Source organism: Narcine bancroftii, chromosome 5 (assembly GCF_036971445.1).
Source record: "Narcine bancroftii isolate sNarBan1 chromosome 5, sNarBan1.hap1, whole genome shotgun sequence".
In the NCBI taxonomy this organism is placed as follows: Eukaryota; Metazoa; Chordata; class Chondrichthyes; order Torpediniformes; family Narcinidae; genus Narcine; species Narcine bancroftii.
The window spans coordinates 171508128-171524907 of record NC_091473.1 but is presented as its reverse complement, the minus strand read 5'-3'; the positions used below and the strand labels follow the sequence as shown (position 1 = coordinate 171524907).

The 16780-nt window shown below is 41.1% G+C and overlaps 1 protein-coding gene across 9 annotated transcripts in view; it reads right to left on the bottom strand.

Moving 5' to 3' along the window:
- Window positions 1-16780, bottom strand: part of LOC138764190 (constitutive coactivator of PPAR-gamma-like protein 1) — a 130483-nt gene that overhangs the window by 49297 nt on the left and 64406 nt on the right. For all 9 annotated transcript variants that reach the window (XR_011358042.1, XR_011358044.1, XR_011358043.1 and 6 more), the window contains 2 exons: window positions 15443-15688; window positions 1226-1400 (listed from right to left, as the gene is read on the bottom strand). Coding sequence is in view for 5 of the 9 variants with exons in the window: in XM_069939766.1 (XP_069795867.1) it covers window positions 1226-1400; window positions 15443-15688 (421 nt within the window). In the remaining 4 variants the exon portion in view is untranslated. The remainder of the gene's footprint in view (window positions 1-1225; window positions 1401-15442; window positions 15689-16780) is intronic.

Here is a 16780-nt window from a genome sequence, read left to right as displayed (position 1 = left end):
CCTGAGTCAGCACACTAGATCACTCTGTACACAAATATATATTGTTTTCTCGCGAGTTTTAAAAAAACATTCTGCTTTCCTATTCTTCACAAAGTCCAAAACTTTACTTTCCAAAGCAGTCAATCCTAATCTCTTCACTCAACGTGGTCACGGACTTGCAACAGAAACTGTAGCCTGCTTGTCACAATTCCTCACTTTACTTGTAATCGATAGCAAGTTTCAGTCTGTTACATTGACTTATAGTATACATAAACTGTGAAGGAATGTGTGTACTACATGAACTATAGTGTCACTCCGATAGCAACAGCCTGCCAACCTGATGAAAGACCCGGCAAATCCTTCTCTCCCATTTGGTGTTCTCGATGAGATGACTTCTACATTGGCAAAACTAAATGCAGGTTGGGTGGGTGGTTTGCAGAACACCTACATTCAGCCCACACGCATGCCCTGAGTCTATTTTCAAATCAACAAGCACCATTTAATCTCCCCAATCAGATCAAATTTAGACTAAATACTGCCCAACCAGCCAACTATTTTCAGCATTTGCAGTTTTTGAATCTGATTTTCAGCAACTTGGACTTTTTAAACTTTTCAATTCTTACTACTTCTTGTCCTTTAGTCCTTTATAACATTATCTCCAATCTCATCACCTTTGTTTTATTTTTAAATGGTACTTTATTGACAACTTACTGATGGATTTTTCTTCATGTCCTTTCTTCCTAATGTTGCTCTTTTATCACTATATTTTAAACTCGTGTAAAATCAAGGGACTGTATTTATGCTCTAAATTCCTTTACGTGTTTACATCAAAAACTCATCTGCAAGATTATGATGGCATTGAACTTTTAATTCAAATACATTCAAAAATTCCTCAAAATGACCAAAAAGGATGGATTTTTCTTCAGGGTGAAAATACTATTGGAAATAATTAAATCTACACATCTAGTCCAATTATCTCTACTTTCTTCTTTCTGTGGACAATGCCAATTGCCTCCCAATGGCAATACAATCCAGGTGATGTGATATTCAGATATATACAGTTTTGATCATCCAGCTGACTTTAATACCCTGCATCTGTAATGTACTTACTAAAGAAGATTTAATTATTAACTTGGTGTCCAAAAACAACTTCTTGTCTTGTATTTGCTTAATGAAGATACTCCCACCATAAACTTTTAAACTGCTATGCTACAAATATTCAGCAGAAAATATGAAAATAACTTACTTTCAGTAGGAAATCTATTTTTTCTTAGTGCAAGTCTTTCAGCCTTTTTCCTAGCCTCAGCCAGGCTAAAGAGGACTCCATATACACACTGCCGTATTGGCCTATAAAGCAAAGCAGCAGGAGGCAAATCCTTATTGGCTTCATCTTCTATGCTAATGGAGATCTTAATCTCACCCTATAATTAAAAACAAAGTATGCATCATTAGATAGTATTCATTATTTTCACAGAGTGTTCCTTCTGTTCTTCCACTCCAACCCACCAGCCACAACCCCTCCCACATCATTGGCTTTGTATTGCTCACAAACAGTTAAATCTACAACTATTTCCAGTTCTGAGGAAACATCACTAACTCAAAATATTAATTGTCTCTTCAGATGTTGCCTGATCTGCTTATTGTTTACTAGCATTATCTGTGTGAGTTCATCAATAGTGTATTTCTATTTGGGAAGTAAATAGGGCAAGAGAACAAGTTCAGTGGACAGGACAGGCAACACCATGGCAGGTACAGAAGGGCCAAGCAGCATGGATGACGTTTAACAGGAAAGGAAGGTGAGCGTGGGGATTAGCTAGATCCACAGGACTGATACGGAAGCATGGCTGAGGGAAGAATAGGACTGCATCTCAATGTAGCAGGGAGATGCTACAGGCATGAAAGAGGTGCAGATAAGAGAAGAGTGGGAGTTTTGATTAGGAAATACATCACAACAGTACTGAGAGAGGATAATCATGGAGGATTATCCACTAAGGATCCATGAGTAAAAATGTGGAATGAGGAAGTGTCTATGACATTGTTGGGATTGTACTTTTAGTCCCCTCAATAGTCAGAGGGAATTGATTGAGCAAATATGCAAGTAGATCGCTAAGAGTTAAAAGAATAATAACTTCCCAAACAACAATTCAGACTGCCACAGTACTATGAGAATGGATGCAATGGAATTTGTTGAGTATGTTCACATAAGTTTTCTCAAGAAACAGATAGATGGCCCTAGCAATGCTTGATCTCTTCTTAGGAAGTAAGGCTGGGCAAACAATGGAAATATCTGTGGGGGAGCATTTTGAGATAATTGAATGTAATGATATTAGTTTAATTTTTTTTTATAAAAAAGGATAGGACAAGTCCACAAGTTAAATTTCTAAATTGGGATAAGGTCAAATTTAATAAAGGGCCAGAGACCAAAATGTTTACTGACCATTTCCATTTCTCCTCATGGATGGTGTCTATCCCAATGAGTTCCTCCAGCAGCTCATTGTTCAGTGACTTGCATAGATTGATTACCTCCATTGGAGGTAAATGGATACCTGGCAAGCGGAAGGCTTTTAAAAGTGAGACAGTGTGTTTAACGTCAGCATGTTTCTGTTGGAGTGAAGGGCAAGGTTGGCAGGAGTACAGAACCATGGATGATAAGAGATTATGAGAGTCTCGTCAAGCAAAAGGTATAGACAGCTGGGATTGTGAATTTCTTGAGTACCAAGCATGTAAGAGTATATTCAAGAGGGAAATCAGTGCATAAGAGGACCTGAGATAGTGTTCGTAGAAGCGGCATAGGAGAATCTTAAGAGATTCTAAAAGTATGTTAAGACCAAAAAGGTAACCAAGAACAGAACAGAATATAGTTCCTTAAAGCTCAACATAGCTGTTCATGTGTGGAGCTAGAGGAGAGGGATGAGGTCCTAAACAAATGTTTCTCATTTGTATTTACTGTGGAGAAAATCATGAAAGCTAGGAAACTTTGATATTATAAGAGGTTCAAAGAGGAGATGCTGGAGGCACTAAATCACAGATCACTGAACAATACAGCAGAGTACAGGCCCTTTGGCCCACAACGGAAATGCCAACCTATATAAACCCATTCAACAATCTAAATGTTTCCTACCTCACACCCCTAACTCTCTATTTTTCTTGGATCCATGTGACTATCTAAGAGTATGTTAAATACCCCTATTGTACTAGTCTACTCAACCACCCTTGGCAATGCATTCCAGGCACCCACTACTCTTTGTGAAAAAAAAACTACTCCTGACATCTCCCCTCACCTGAAACAGATGTCCTTTGGTATTTGCTACTCTCACCCTGGGAAAAAGGTGCTAACTGTCCACCCTATTTATGTCTCATAATCTGGTAGAGCACTCATCCTTCATTGCTTCAAAGAGAAAAGCCCTGGCTCTGTTAATCTAGCTTCATAAAATGCATAGTCCAATTCAGGCAACATCCTGGTAAATCTCATCTGCATCCTCCAAAGCTTCCACATCCTTCCTGCAATGAGGTAACCAGAACTGAACATAATATTCCAAGAGCTCTCAAACCAAAGTTTTCTCAAGCTTTAACTAATGAACCACAGTTCTTGAACTCAATCAGACTATAGAAGGCCAGCAGACATAAGCCTTCTTAGCTACCCCATCAATCTGCATGACAACCTTGAGATATCTATGGATTTAGACCCCAAGGTTCCTCTGTTCACCCACTCTGCGAAGAATCCTGCCATTAACCATGTACTCACCTTCAAGTTTGACCTTCCAAAAGGAAACACTTCACACTTATCCAGATTGAACTCCATCTGTCACTTCTCTGCCCAACTCTGAATCCTGTCTATTACAACCTTCTACCCCAGCCATTCTCAAATTTTTTTTGGCTATGGCCTCCTTGGGACTCTGTTCCATGTGAAGCAGTCGTTTTGGTTTATTCCATACTTCTCTCGTACCGTGTACAAAAAATATCTTTGTCATGTGAAGTGAAATGAAAACAAGGCTTTTACTTAAATGTCCTGTGGATTGTGGATGTTCACGTGACCTCTCCGTATGGAATCTAGTTGGCAGTCACATCACCTGTCAATCAAGGTTGGAATCTGTCCAACCATTAGTGAATAACTGACCATTGGCTCCTTTAAATCAGTGATTTCTGGGGCCAGACTTCTGGAACTTTAAAAGCCTTCCAAATCTAGCAGCTGATTCTCTTTGCTCTTTGGCCCTGACTACGAACGCTGCTTTATACCAGGTCATGAACAGTGGACATCAGGAAGCGACTCTCGAGTTGCAGGGGAACTTTGGGGGTACAAATTAGGAGACCCAAATGGACAGACAATAGTCAGGGGTTCAGCAAGCTAGCAGGCCACGTGATGCCGGTTAACTGGGTTGGCAGGCTGGACCCCACAGGGAGAAGATTGGGCATCACGTGGCCTCCCTCTTGGAGGAATCAGGATTTCTCGTAGCCAAAGTCGTGGGGGAGCCCTAAGGTTGCTGAGGTGCCAATGGGATGTCACCAAGGAGTTAACAAAGCAGGATGCTCAAAATGATGAGCAAATTGAGTCTCTAGCTCACTGGAGGCATCAGACACGGACAATCTCCTCACACGCATTGGAAGCTTTTAAGGTCAAATATACTGAGACTGCCTGCCAATTGGTCAAAGTGTGGCAGCTTCAGCTGCAGGCAGCCCACCGATCCAGCTGGCAGGTTGATCCTGTCAAGATAAGGGACACTATAATGCCAGGTGACGTGGTCGGGGGATGGGAACACGTGGATGGAGGATGATGACCATGAGGAGGTAGAGTTCCATTACACGCTTCCTGGCCAGTGATCATCTGGTCCTACACCCACTGTGAGGACCCCCCCCCCCCCCGCCTTTTTTGGAATGAAGGGGTTCTTCATATCTGCCTCTCTCGCCTGGAGGCCAGTGAACAGCACCCTGCGGTGCCTCCCAGAGGGATTGATGAGGGCACCACCCTGTGAAAACAGGTGGTGGCTGCAATGCAGGCTAGGTTCCAAGCTCCTGGAATAGGACCTGAATGGGGATATAAGGAGGTGCAAAATGATTTCAAATCTAACTAATCAAGTCAGTGCTCCAAGTGCTACCATGAACATTCCTCAATAAAAGCAAAATCCCGCATAAGTATGAAAGACAAGTTGGAGAGTTGGCAACCGGACTCAGCCACTCGTGTTGGGTTGGTGATCCTACTCAAGCTTCCCGCTCTACTTCACACAATTACAAATGCTAATCTTTAGTCAAGATTAATTCTACAAGATAGAAATCGATAAAATGATGGAAAAGATGTCAATGACACTTATCAAACACCACTCACCCACCAGTTTGGATTTTGCCAGAACCTCCTGTCTCCACACTCCATTTCCAGCAACCAAAGAGCTGGAGGTGGAAGTGATTGTAGTTAACACAAAGCAGTAGTTGACCAGGTTATGTCTTTATAAACCCTAGTAAAATTAGAAGTCAATGAGATTCAAAGATAAAACTCCCCTCTCACTGGGATCACAAATATATTCTGAATGTCTATCAGTGATCCCAGGCCCTTGCAACATAGATTCCTGGATCTTTCATCATTAAGATAGAAGAAAGGATGATTGCTGATTTGTGTTCAATTTCATTCATAGTTTCTCAAAAAAAAGCACAGCTTCGAAAGAACAAAGTGAATACAAGAGTGAAGTTACGTTCTCATCACACGTATTCTGGGCAAGGATGATCGCCAACAAGACAGAATCTTTAACACTCAATGAATTGATCAATGTAGAGTTTCCCATCAATATCCTATGTATTAGCGCTAACCAAAATAACAAATATCATGGCTATAAGAGCAAGCCAGAGGCTGAATATCCTGCCACAAGTGACAACACACGATTCCCTTTCTGCTCTCAATAAGGCATAAACAAAAATCAGCGTGTGGTGGAATATTCTAGATGCGAACAGCTTCAACAACTCAAGCAGATAAACACCATCAAAGTAGGCTACTTAGTAATGGTCCACCTCTATGTTCCGTGCCAAGTTACAAATCAAGCAGAGAAAAATATACAGCCATTCATCAACATATGTCCAAGTTCCGTTCTGACCCAATGGTCGGATCTCAAAATGGATGCAAGTCGGATATATGTTAGCATGGCATGAAGTCCCCTCGCTATCATTCCCCACACTGATCCCACTGCCCTGCGCTCTCCCGAAAGCCCTATCAATCCCCACACTGATCAGCCTGCCCCGTGCTCTCCTGACAGCCCGCTGTACCTGTACGGCATTCTTTGATCCTGAGAAATGAGAGATGCTGTGATGTACACAATGCTGGGATATTGTCTGACTGTCGCTATCATACACCTGCAGCCGTTAGCACTGGTGGACATACGACCAAGCATAATTTTTATATTTACATATATGTTTTCTTTATTCTTAAAATTTCTATTTAGTTGTATGTCATGTCATTAGTAGGGAAGAGTCCTTGCCTAAAAGCACTGAAATTATCTTCACTGCCTCAGCACAACTAGTGGAGATGGTGAATGATTACCACCTTTACATGGGCAATTAGGGATACAGTTCTCAACCTTTTTCTTTCAATCCACATACGACTTTAAGTAATCCCTGTGCCATCGGGGCTCTGTGATGAGTAAGGGATTGGTTAAGGTAGTTTGTGGGTGGGAAGGGAAGGTTGAGAATCACTGCTCTAGACCAAATTGTAACTGAAATATTTTACTTGAGGAAAATTGTCATTGGCCCATTTCCTTTGGAGTTATGAAACCGTGCACATAACAAGTCAATTAGGTACGATTAAAACAGGGGTTTTCAACCTTTTTCTTTCCACCCACATACCACCTTAAGCAATCCCTTACTAACCACAGAGCATCTATGGCATAGGGAATAAAGTGGTATGTGAGTGGAAATAAAAAGGATGAGAACCACTGGGATAGATAATATATGACCTTGCCAGAAACATTTAAAATCCAGGATGAACGAACAAATCGAGAGTACACTTCAAAGTCAAAAGCATTTTATCCACTGGCGGTATTGCCAATCATCCATATCGCTGTCTTAATGTTTTTGAGGTCCTCACAAGCTGTTTTAGCTGCCTCCATCCAAAAAAATTGGAAAATACCCCATCATTATCCAAATCTGAGGCTTGTAGATCATGGAGAACCTGATAATGATTGAACGGAATCATTTATTCCATTTCCCTCTGCTTTATTACAATATCTTCTTTTGTGGCAATTTGGCATAAGCACTAAGAAATCATTCAGGCTTGTCCAGGTTACGCTCTTGTGTGAAAGGTGTTTGTTCAAAAAAGATTGAGCACATGGGATATGTTACCATTTATTATTGAAGGAATGTCACGGATGAAGAAATTGAAATTGCTGAGCTGAAGACACCATTCGGAGGAACATCTGCAGATGTATCTTGGGACAACTTACCTTGTAAAATCATACAATCAATACCTCATTTTTTTATCTGACCTCAATAATTATTAGGCCATTCACTGCCCAAAACAAATACCCCCTTTCCAGTTTTTTTCAGGATGTCAACCCATCTAAATCTGTTCTGGTCTTTCTCCCAATTCATGATTGAAGTCAATAATTAGAATTTTAAATTTGCTATACCAGACTGAAAAAAAAATCTTCTGTGTATGCTCAAGGAACATTCTCTTTGATCTCTGCAGCTTTGGAAATTGTTGACTTTGAAATTAGGATAAAGAAAGCTAGAAAACTGTAAGCCAGCCAGTATTAGTATTGAAATTGCACATTTTTATGGTTTGAAACCATCCTTTAGAAAGTTTCAGATTTGCAACAATTTTTCTGAAGCATTACACTCTCTATCCTGTCTTATGATGTTAGAATTCTGACTAGCCTGAAACAAGTCTCCAGCGCTTTCTATTTTTAACCCTTGCTGTCAGGGAACGAGGAAAAAATGATGAGCACATCAGTTATCGAAAGGTCAGGAGAAAAACAAAATGGCATCTTTATGACGTGAAAACAAATGGTCTTGCAAAATCATTCATTAACCGTGCACAGACTCTTCAAACATTATTTGTGTTATTCAGTAACGTAACGGCATAGCTGTAGCTTGATATGGAAACCTGAATAAAAGTTTGGTATGAGAACCAAATGGACATTTTTAAAAAAAAATTTTTTTTTATTCAGCTACCTTGCACAAAAAAAAGGTGAAAAAAAAAGCTAGCACAGAACAGCAATTAAAATGTAAGAACTTCAATTTTGAAATAAACAAAATTCAAACTTTGGATATGGATTCATGATTAATAAAATAAATTAAAAGGTTATAAGAAACATACACAATTAGTAATTGGCACCATATAGCTCATGTTCAGATTATATTAAATGTGATAAATATAATTACTTTCACTGTATGTTTAATGCTGGGATTATACTTCAGTAACCTTGAAATTCAATTATCTCTGAAAACTTTCTTCTTTACAATGATCACTAATATTTTATTTACTTCACTTTAACATTTCAGAGAGTGCAAGAACTACATTAATGAAATAAGCAATATTATTATTCAACAGTTTGGAACAAAATGCTCAGCAACAATTATTGTACGAATATCAAGGCGATTCAATGATGAGTAACACAACTACAACTTCTGGCATCCAATATTAATGCCTGCAGTTCCTTGTCAAACACAGTATTTACCACTTGGATGTGGTTACTGCCAAAATTTAAACATCAATTTGAAATGAACCCACTCAATAATATGGTAATTTCTACCCACACCATTGCCACATTCACTTTCATTTAAACCAAAGAAGTTGCAATCCAGGTGATGAAAATTGCAGCAGCCAACTAACTGTGCAGTCAGGAGAGTGGAAAAACAAGGAAAAGGCTAGAATTTGAGAATAGTGGTGAGAGAGAAGGCAAATGTTAGGCAATGAATAGATTTAAATGCGAGAAAGAGAATGTAAAATACTGAGGAATGTGAAACGGATGCCCACGTATGCCATGTTTAACATTTAGCATGCATGATGTAGCCAAGTCGTACATTAGCATCCTCAGTAGCCATGAGGTTGCAATATGGCACTAAACTTTGACAGCAGACATATTTGACAACATATATGTCTGAATTATTGCTAAGACTCCAAGTCTTGACACCTAAATTCCCCATAAAGAGTTCATTGATTGGACTCTTAAAATATGATAAAGTCAAAACAGCTGAAAAAACACAAACCCGCTGGTTTACTGCAGCCAAGTTTTTGAAATTGATCATTTTAAATAGAACAAGTCTTTTAATTCTTATTTTATCCAGCATTTTAATTTAATAAATTTTTCAAGATCCAACTTTTGCAGGATATTTCCACGGCCTCGTGGATTTTAGATCCACCAGGAGTTGCTCAAGAATCAAGTGAAAATCCCTTGCTTCTTGATCTTCAGGATGATCTCCAGGCATCAGAACTTCTAACGCGGCAGTCTACTAAACTTAACATCCTAAAGCATTTTAGCACCAAAGAGTTAGAATAAACCATGCTTCACTGCTTTTCAATTCAATATCTTAAATTATGGTGCTCATATCAGTGCCTGCGATTCTTCCATGTTAATTTTGGATGATGAGTGTGCAGTTTGGAAAAGATCAGTATATACACCCCCCCTCCCCCACCCGAGAGGGTGCAGAGATGAAAATTCAATATTACTTTTGATACTCCCACTAACAGATAATTTTAAAAACAATTATAATTAATTTGTGAATTTAAATAGTTTTTGATTTTTTTTCCCAATGCTGAGGGCCATTCAGAAGTCCTTGTAAGGTTTGAAAGCTGGTGAATCTTTGAAGAATGAAGGGTGGTACGAGCAGATGAGTGACATAATTAGCTAGCAGTTAAAGCTTTATTCCCTCAACTGCTTTGTGAGCGGAGCTTTTATCTGGTTAGCCTGTTTAACAAAATAATGTTGTACATGATGTTGCTGTGATTTTGTATCAGGAAGATTTGGGGTAAAAGCCGTTAATAGTACATCCTGAAAAGGCAAGTGCACCATTCTCTCACAGATCCAGATGAAAACATCACCAACTCAATGCTGGCAGCAACATGAGATCAGATGACTTAGAAGAACACTTTTAAATTAGTCACCATAAAAAAGTGAAAAGGTGTTCTGGACTTGCCCTAGTTTAGAAAAATTTTGGAAAGATACCTTTCAAACATTATTGGTGATTCTCATGTTCAAACTGGAATTGCTCAATTCGGATAATTTCAAGATGATGATGTTTTACTGACTCCGACTCAAAACTGAAATTTACCTTTTACTTCACTGATAGCCAGACGTGCAATTTTGATAAAATGGAAAGACAATACTCCACCTACACATACACAATGGTTAAGTGATATTATGTCTCGTTTCAATTTAGAAAAAATTAGATATGCCATAAAGAGTCAAATATTAACTTCCAAAAGACATGGAGCACATTTATGGTCTATTTTCATAACCTAGGGTTGTTCTGAAGCTTTGGTCTATGCTAACCATCATCAGATTGTTGTCACTTGATTCCTAAGTGCCAGCTTTTAATCTTGCCTTGAGGTAGGGGTCTTGAATTGAAACGTTTTATTGGGTATTTATTCTTCTCTTGAATTTTGCAATATATAACTGTACTGTTCAATTACACATTATGAAAACATCAATAAATAGTTTAAAGAGAAAAAGAAATGTGAAAAGATACTTTTTGAAAGTAATTTCTGATAATCCTACCATCTTATTTGGTATAATTTTACTAAATTGTACAGCCATCTATTTAGAAATAGAATGCTGCAGAGTGCTGGGTACATTTTGTAAGTAGTTCACACCACATGGCATGCAACTAAAATGGAACTGTGCTGAAATAGAACAAACATAGAACATTAACAGCACAATACAGGCCCTTCGTCTCAAGATGCTGAACTGACCTGTGACGTGTGGATTGTGGAGAAACATTTGGCCTCCCTGCCTGTCTGGAATATTGTGGATTGTGTGTGGTCATGTGTCCTTCCTTCCTGAAACTTATTCAGAAGTCACATCACCTGTCAATCAAGGCTGGACTCCAGCTACCCATTATTGCACATCTTGCCTTTGGCTCATTTAAATGACCCAGGGTCATTATTGGCTAGGCATCCAGATCAGAACTGTATAACGTCAAAGTATAGCACATTCTTTCTCTCTTCCTCATGGTCAAGCCCCGGACTTCGCTCTACGTCAGGTTGCTGCTGTGGACGTTGCTGGAAGTGCCGTGGGTAAGATGTGCACTACACTTAAGCTGAGCCGTAGTACTGTGATAGATCAGTGCTTGTACAGAGCCACACCTCCGTTGGTACAGGGAACCTGACGTGTGTGTGAAAGTCCCTGTCTATAGAGTATGTACACGTGAGCGTGTAGAGTATAGGTGGCCACTGGTATCGGAGTCCAACCTGGGTCCAATATGAATGTCTAAAGTAGTTTAGTAATTAAATATCATTTGATGTTCTCTCCTGTGTGTTCATTAGTCACCTGTGATTGTAACACTTGTGTCCAGACTCATTTCTCTGTGAACCCACCGAACCTGATACTCTTCCTAACACAACAACCGGCCCTGTGAACAGAATAGGGCACCACGTGATCTCTCTTCTGGCGGAACCAGGGTTTCCTGAGGTCAGGGAGAGTCAAGGAGAAGCCCAATTGTTACTGATATCTCTAGTTAGGTGCCAATGGGGTATCACGTCTGATTTAAGTAATCAGGGTGCCCAGAAAGATAGGGAGAGAGAATCCCTGCAACATCTCTGCTGTGCACTTCAGGAGGCAGTGCAGACTGCCCAAGTGCAGATGATTAACATAGGAATGAAACTCACAGAGGAAACTTCCAAGCTGATTGAAACGCAGCACCTGCGAGCAGCTCACTGGTCTGGCTGGCAGCTTGATCAAAGCAAAGTCCGAGTGATTGTCCAGCAAGGGGGGGGGGGATCGACATGTGGATGGATGGTGATGACCATGAGGAATGACACATGCTCTCCCCCATGTGCCTAGTGCCCTGGGCGGTCTATCTGTACAACAGACAATTGGCAATGCCTTGTGGGTGTCACCACAAGGAGTTGATGATGGTACCACCCTATGGGAATGGGTGGTGACTGGTGCCTTGGTGGACTATTTAGTCAACATACCACATGCCCCAACCTTGAAAAGGTAGTCTTGCCCCTCATGGGGCTAGTGACTGGGAAGGAAGCCATTACATTCCTGGAGGGTTCAGAGAACATGGAGCAGGGAGCAGCTGCTCAAGTTTGCAGTGCTGAGGTGAAATTTGGTGACGTCACTCTGCTGGTGACTCAGAGAGACATGTATGCTCTCTGGAGAGAGCATTACGGGGGGGGGGGGGGGGGGGGCGGCGGGAGCCCCGTGGAGGCAGAGCATCCTTTGCACCCCCCACTTGGATCTGGACCAGCCTCCCTTCTGGTCATCCCCAAAACTAATCTATCTTTTGAGTTCTCCCAAACCCTCTCCATAGGAGAAGACTATTGTTCAAGCTGTTCCTCCTCTCAGTGTGTGAGGATCTACGAAGCGCTCATCACTACAGACTGTGGTGATACCCCACATTGGTCTTCATAGGCTTCCTGCCATCATACCATTCTGTCTAACCAGCAAGGAGTAGTTGTCACTTACGCACAGAACTTTCAAGTAGACATAGAGCAGCTGTTGCCATGGAAATGTCATAATTGGACACTCGAGCTCAACAATGACCACATCTTTTGTTATGCACATCTTGCTTTTATTCTCTCTCTTTCTCTATTTAATTGAACCCTGAGCTGTGGTAATATTGTTTCCTAACACATTCAGGAAAGTGACGTAACAGATCACAATTACAATAGGTGCTTTTAAACTGCCTTGTAAACTGGGCAATTTGCCCTGTTAGTGCCCCACTCACAAGGCAGCTTGAAAGGGTCCGACCCTGTCAGTTTCGTCCAAATTCAACCGGGTCCATGAACTACCTCGGAAGTAGTCAGGGAATCCAGTTAAACTTACCCAGGACACTTCGACCGGCGCTTGAACAGCAAAATGGCTGACCCGGTTACTCCTGGAAAACCCCAGCTGAAGTGTCTGCAGTGATCAGGGGATCGGGGCAGAGAGAGGTTGCTGCCAGGGCCCAGGGTGAAGTGGGAGAGGTCGATGCCACCAGGGAGAGAGAGGGGGGCCACAATTGGAGGAGTGAGGTCACTGCCATGGAGGGAGAGGTCAATGTCGTGTGGGGTGGAGTGCCATGATCAGCAGCAGAGGGGTCAGCTGCCGTGGGGGCAGAAGGAGCATGATTGACGGTGGGAGGGATACTAACAGCTGGTTGGGGTGGATGAGGGAGACTAGTTTGCGTGACGCCTCACTTACTGCGTCATCGCGGGTCGGGATCCCCCTTAAATCGCCCCCTCAGTTTAAAAGGTGCTGGAGGCACCTTTGCCCCACTTAACACACCTGGGTCAGAGGAGAGCTACCCAGGTGCTGCAGCTTAAAAGCACCTAACGTTATAATTTATGTACAGTGTTACAGATCAAATACTACCAAAGAAATATTGTATTTATTTTGTTTTCATTCAACAATGACAGCGTCCCCACCAACCGTCCAAGTAAAGAAACAAAATACTTCATGGGGTGGGGTCTTCCGGAGCTTTTATTTAAAACGACTAATTTGGCCAACTTTCAGTCCTGACTCCTCCTGGCTATCATTACAGGGAACCAACACAGGCACATGGTACGTGTTTGAAGGGAAAGGGAGCAGGAACGGCATCCTGGTGTCAAACAACAGCCCAGGAGATACCAGGATGTATGCCTGCCTGCCCCCGGCCACACCATGGGGATAGCACGGCGACAGGACATCTGGGCTCTGTGCTTAGGGAGTACCTAAATGTGAAGCCAGGGCATGGAATGCAAGAGCCAAGAGAGGGCTCAGCACCTCATGGATGACCTTGCACTGCCTGCTCGCAGATGTTGGCGGTAAAGATGAAAACATTTGCCAATTAAGCCAGAGAAATCAGTCAGTGACAAGACTATTTTCTTTCTCTTCCCTCCCCTATGAAACTGGGGAGGAGCTCCATCAGGAACACAACAACCCTGTTTGGTTGGGGGGGGGGGGGGGGGAGCTGGTGAGGTGTTCCATCATTAAGTTTGATTATGTGCCTTGTCCAAGCATACAGAAATACAGAAGGCACTTGCCTATATATTGAGCCACTTGGTTTGCATCATTTTTCAACACTTTTTTTGTATCTTTTGTTTAGTACACGCACACACACACACACACACACACACACACACAAATATATCTATCTATTTATAACATGTACATAGAGTTTACTGTATAGAGACCAGGTATTGATGGTCTTTGTAGTTATTGCAGAATGATGTGATTTCCAAGGGATGGAATGTTACATGTAGATTGTGGTTAAACACGTGGCCTTCCTGCCTGTCTGGAATATTGTGGATTGGAGTGGCCTCCTGTCCTTCCTGTCTGAAACTTATTTGGAAGTCACATCACCTGTCACTCAAGGTTGGACTCCACCCATCTATTAGTGCACACCATTATTGGCTAGGCGCCCAGATCAGAACTATTTATCAACTCCTAGCACATTCTTTCTCTCTGCCTTGTGGTCCAAATTCCAGACTTCACTCCATGTCACATCGCTGCTATGGACTTCGCTGCAAGTGTCATGGGTAAGGTGTGTACTACACTTAAGCTAAGGCGTAGTACTGCAAGAGGTCAGTGATTGCAAAGAGCTGCGCCCTTGTTGGTACAGGGAACCAGGAGTGAGTGAGAGAGAGAGAGAGTGTGTGTGTGTGTGTGTGTGTGTGTGTGTAAGTGTAAGTCCGTCTGTAGTGTACATGTGTGTGATCATGTAGAGTATAGGAGTCCAACCTGGGTTCACTGTGAATGTCTATATGGTTGTTTAGAAATTATAGTATCGTTTGATGTTCTCCCATTTGTCTCCTGTGTGTTCATTAAAGTCATCTACGATTCTAAAACTTGTGTCCAGTCTTGTCTCTCCGTGAATCCGTCGAACCTGATATTTTTCCAAACGCAACATGACCTATATTTTTTAAACCTACTCAACAATCTAAACCTTCCCTACTTCACAACTCTAACCCTCTATTTTTCTTGCATCCATATGCCTGAGAAAAATCATCCATAACTGTATGAACGTACTTGAAGTTCTCAGCTAAAATATAATGAAGAGATTGTAAAGCATAAAGTAATCTTGAAGAAAATTATTATTTTAAACAAGGTGAACTGTTCAATACAACAGCTAATGTTCTGGCTTAACATGTATTTGAGAAAATGCATCTGTTAACTGATGTATATCACACCACATCCGACATTTCTTCAAAGGTGAACAAGGCAAAAGAATAATGTGCCATTCATGATATTCCTACTGTTCACACAATTTCCACATTACCCAAAATGTAGCCATTATTTTTCCTCAGTAACATTTTAACGTAAATAGTTAATTGTATATTGTTGTCAGTACTTAGACCTACCTTAGTGAGCACCTGAAGTACATATGGGTACATCAGCCCTTTTCTGTGTCTGTGTTCAGCAACTCTTAATACCTCTGGAGCTACCATTGGCACAGGAGGTGTGGTTATGTCCATGTGGTTTCTTGTAGGCACAGACAGTAGAGATGGAATATGTTCAGTGTTGATTTGGCTTAATCTGCTTCCAGCTGACGCAGGGGAAATTTTTGCATCTACCTGGCATCCTGGATTGCCAGGAAGTTCCTCAACCTGGTTGATAAGATATTAATAAATTCCACCATTTTCAAAGAACACATCCCCATTTCAAAACATTTTCAGAAATATTTTTGGACTATATACATTTGAGAAACTACACTGTGCATGAAATTCTTTCTATTCTTAGTACTGAATGGGCAACCCTTTAATTCAAACTCAGACTCCTGGTTAATAGACATTTCAACTGGGAAAAACATCATTCTTGTCTAACCCCATAAGAATTTTTTAAAAATCTTTCAATGAAATCATCTCCATCTTCTAAATTTGAGAGTGTTGACTCAGCCCGATTAATCACTCCTCATGCTACACGTTGAAAATCTCAGGAATATGGCAAATCCACATTGCCAGACTCTTTTGCAAAATATTCTTCCTAGGTAGAGAGATGATATCTCTATATATTACTCCAGATGGTTCTGATATAGTTACAGATTTCCTCAGTACAGAAAAAAGCCCTTTAGCCCAACGTCTTTCCCAATTAAGTTAGTTCATCTGCCTGCATTTGCTCCATATCCCTCTAAACCTTTGCTATCCATGCATCTTTCTAAATGTCATTTGACTGTCCAATTGTATCCTTTTCCTCTTACTCTGGCAAATTATTTCATAAACCTACCACCCTCTGTGTGAAGAAGGTAGCTCTCAAGTCCCTTTCAAATCTTTCCCCTCTCACATTGAATTTAAACCTTCTCATTTTAGATATCCCTTCCTTGGGAATAAGGCTAAGACTATTCTCCTTAGCCACACCCCTCATGATTTTATAAGCCCCTATAAAAGTTCTCCTCAGGGAGAAAAGTGCCCACCATTTCTGCCTCTCCTCAAGTTCAAGCCTTCCAGTCGCAGTAATGTTCTCATGAATCTTTACTGCACCTTACCCAACTTGATGATATCTTTCCTATAAATGGAAGACCAATACTGTACACAATAATCCAAGTGCAGCCTCACCAAATTTTGTACAGTTGTAACATGAGGTTTCTGCACCTAAACTCAATGCCCTGACTCATGGCCAAATACCTTTGTCATCATTCTGCCTACCTGCATTGCCACATTCATGGAACTATGTACCTGTACCCCTAAGTCTCTTTGTTCTAC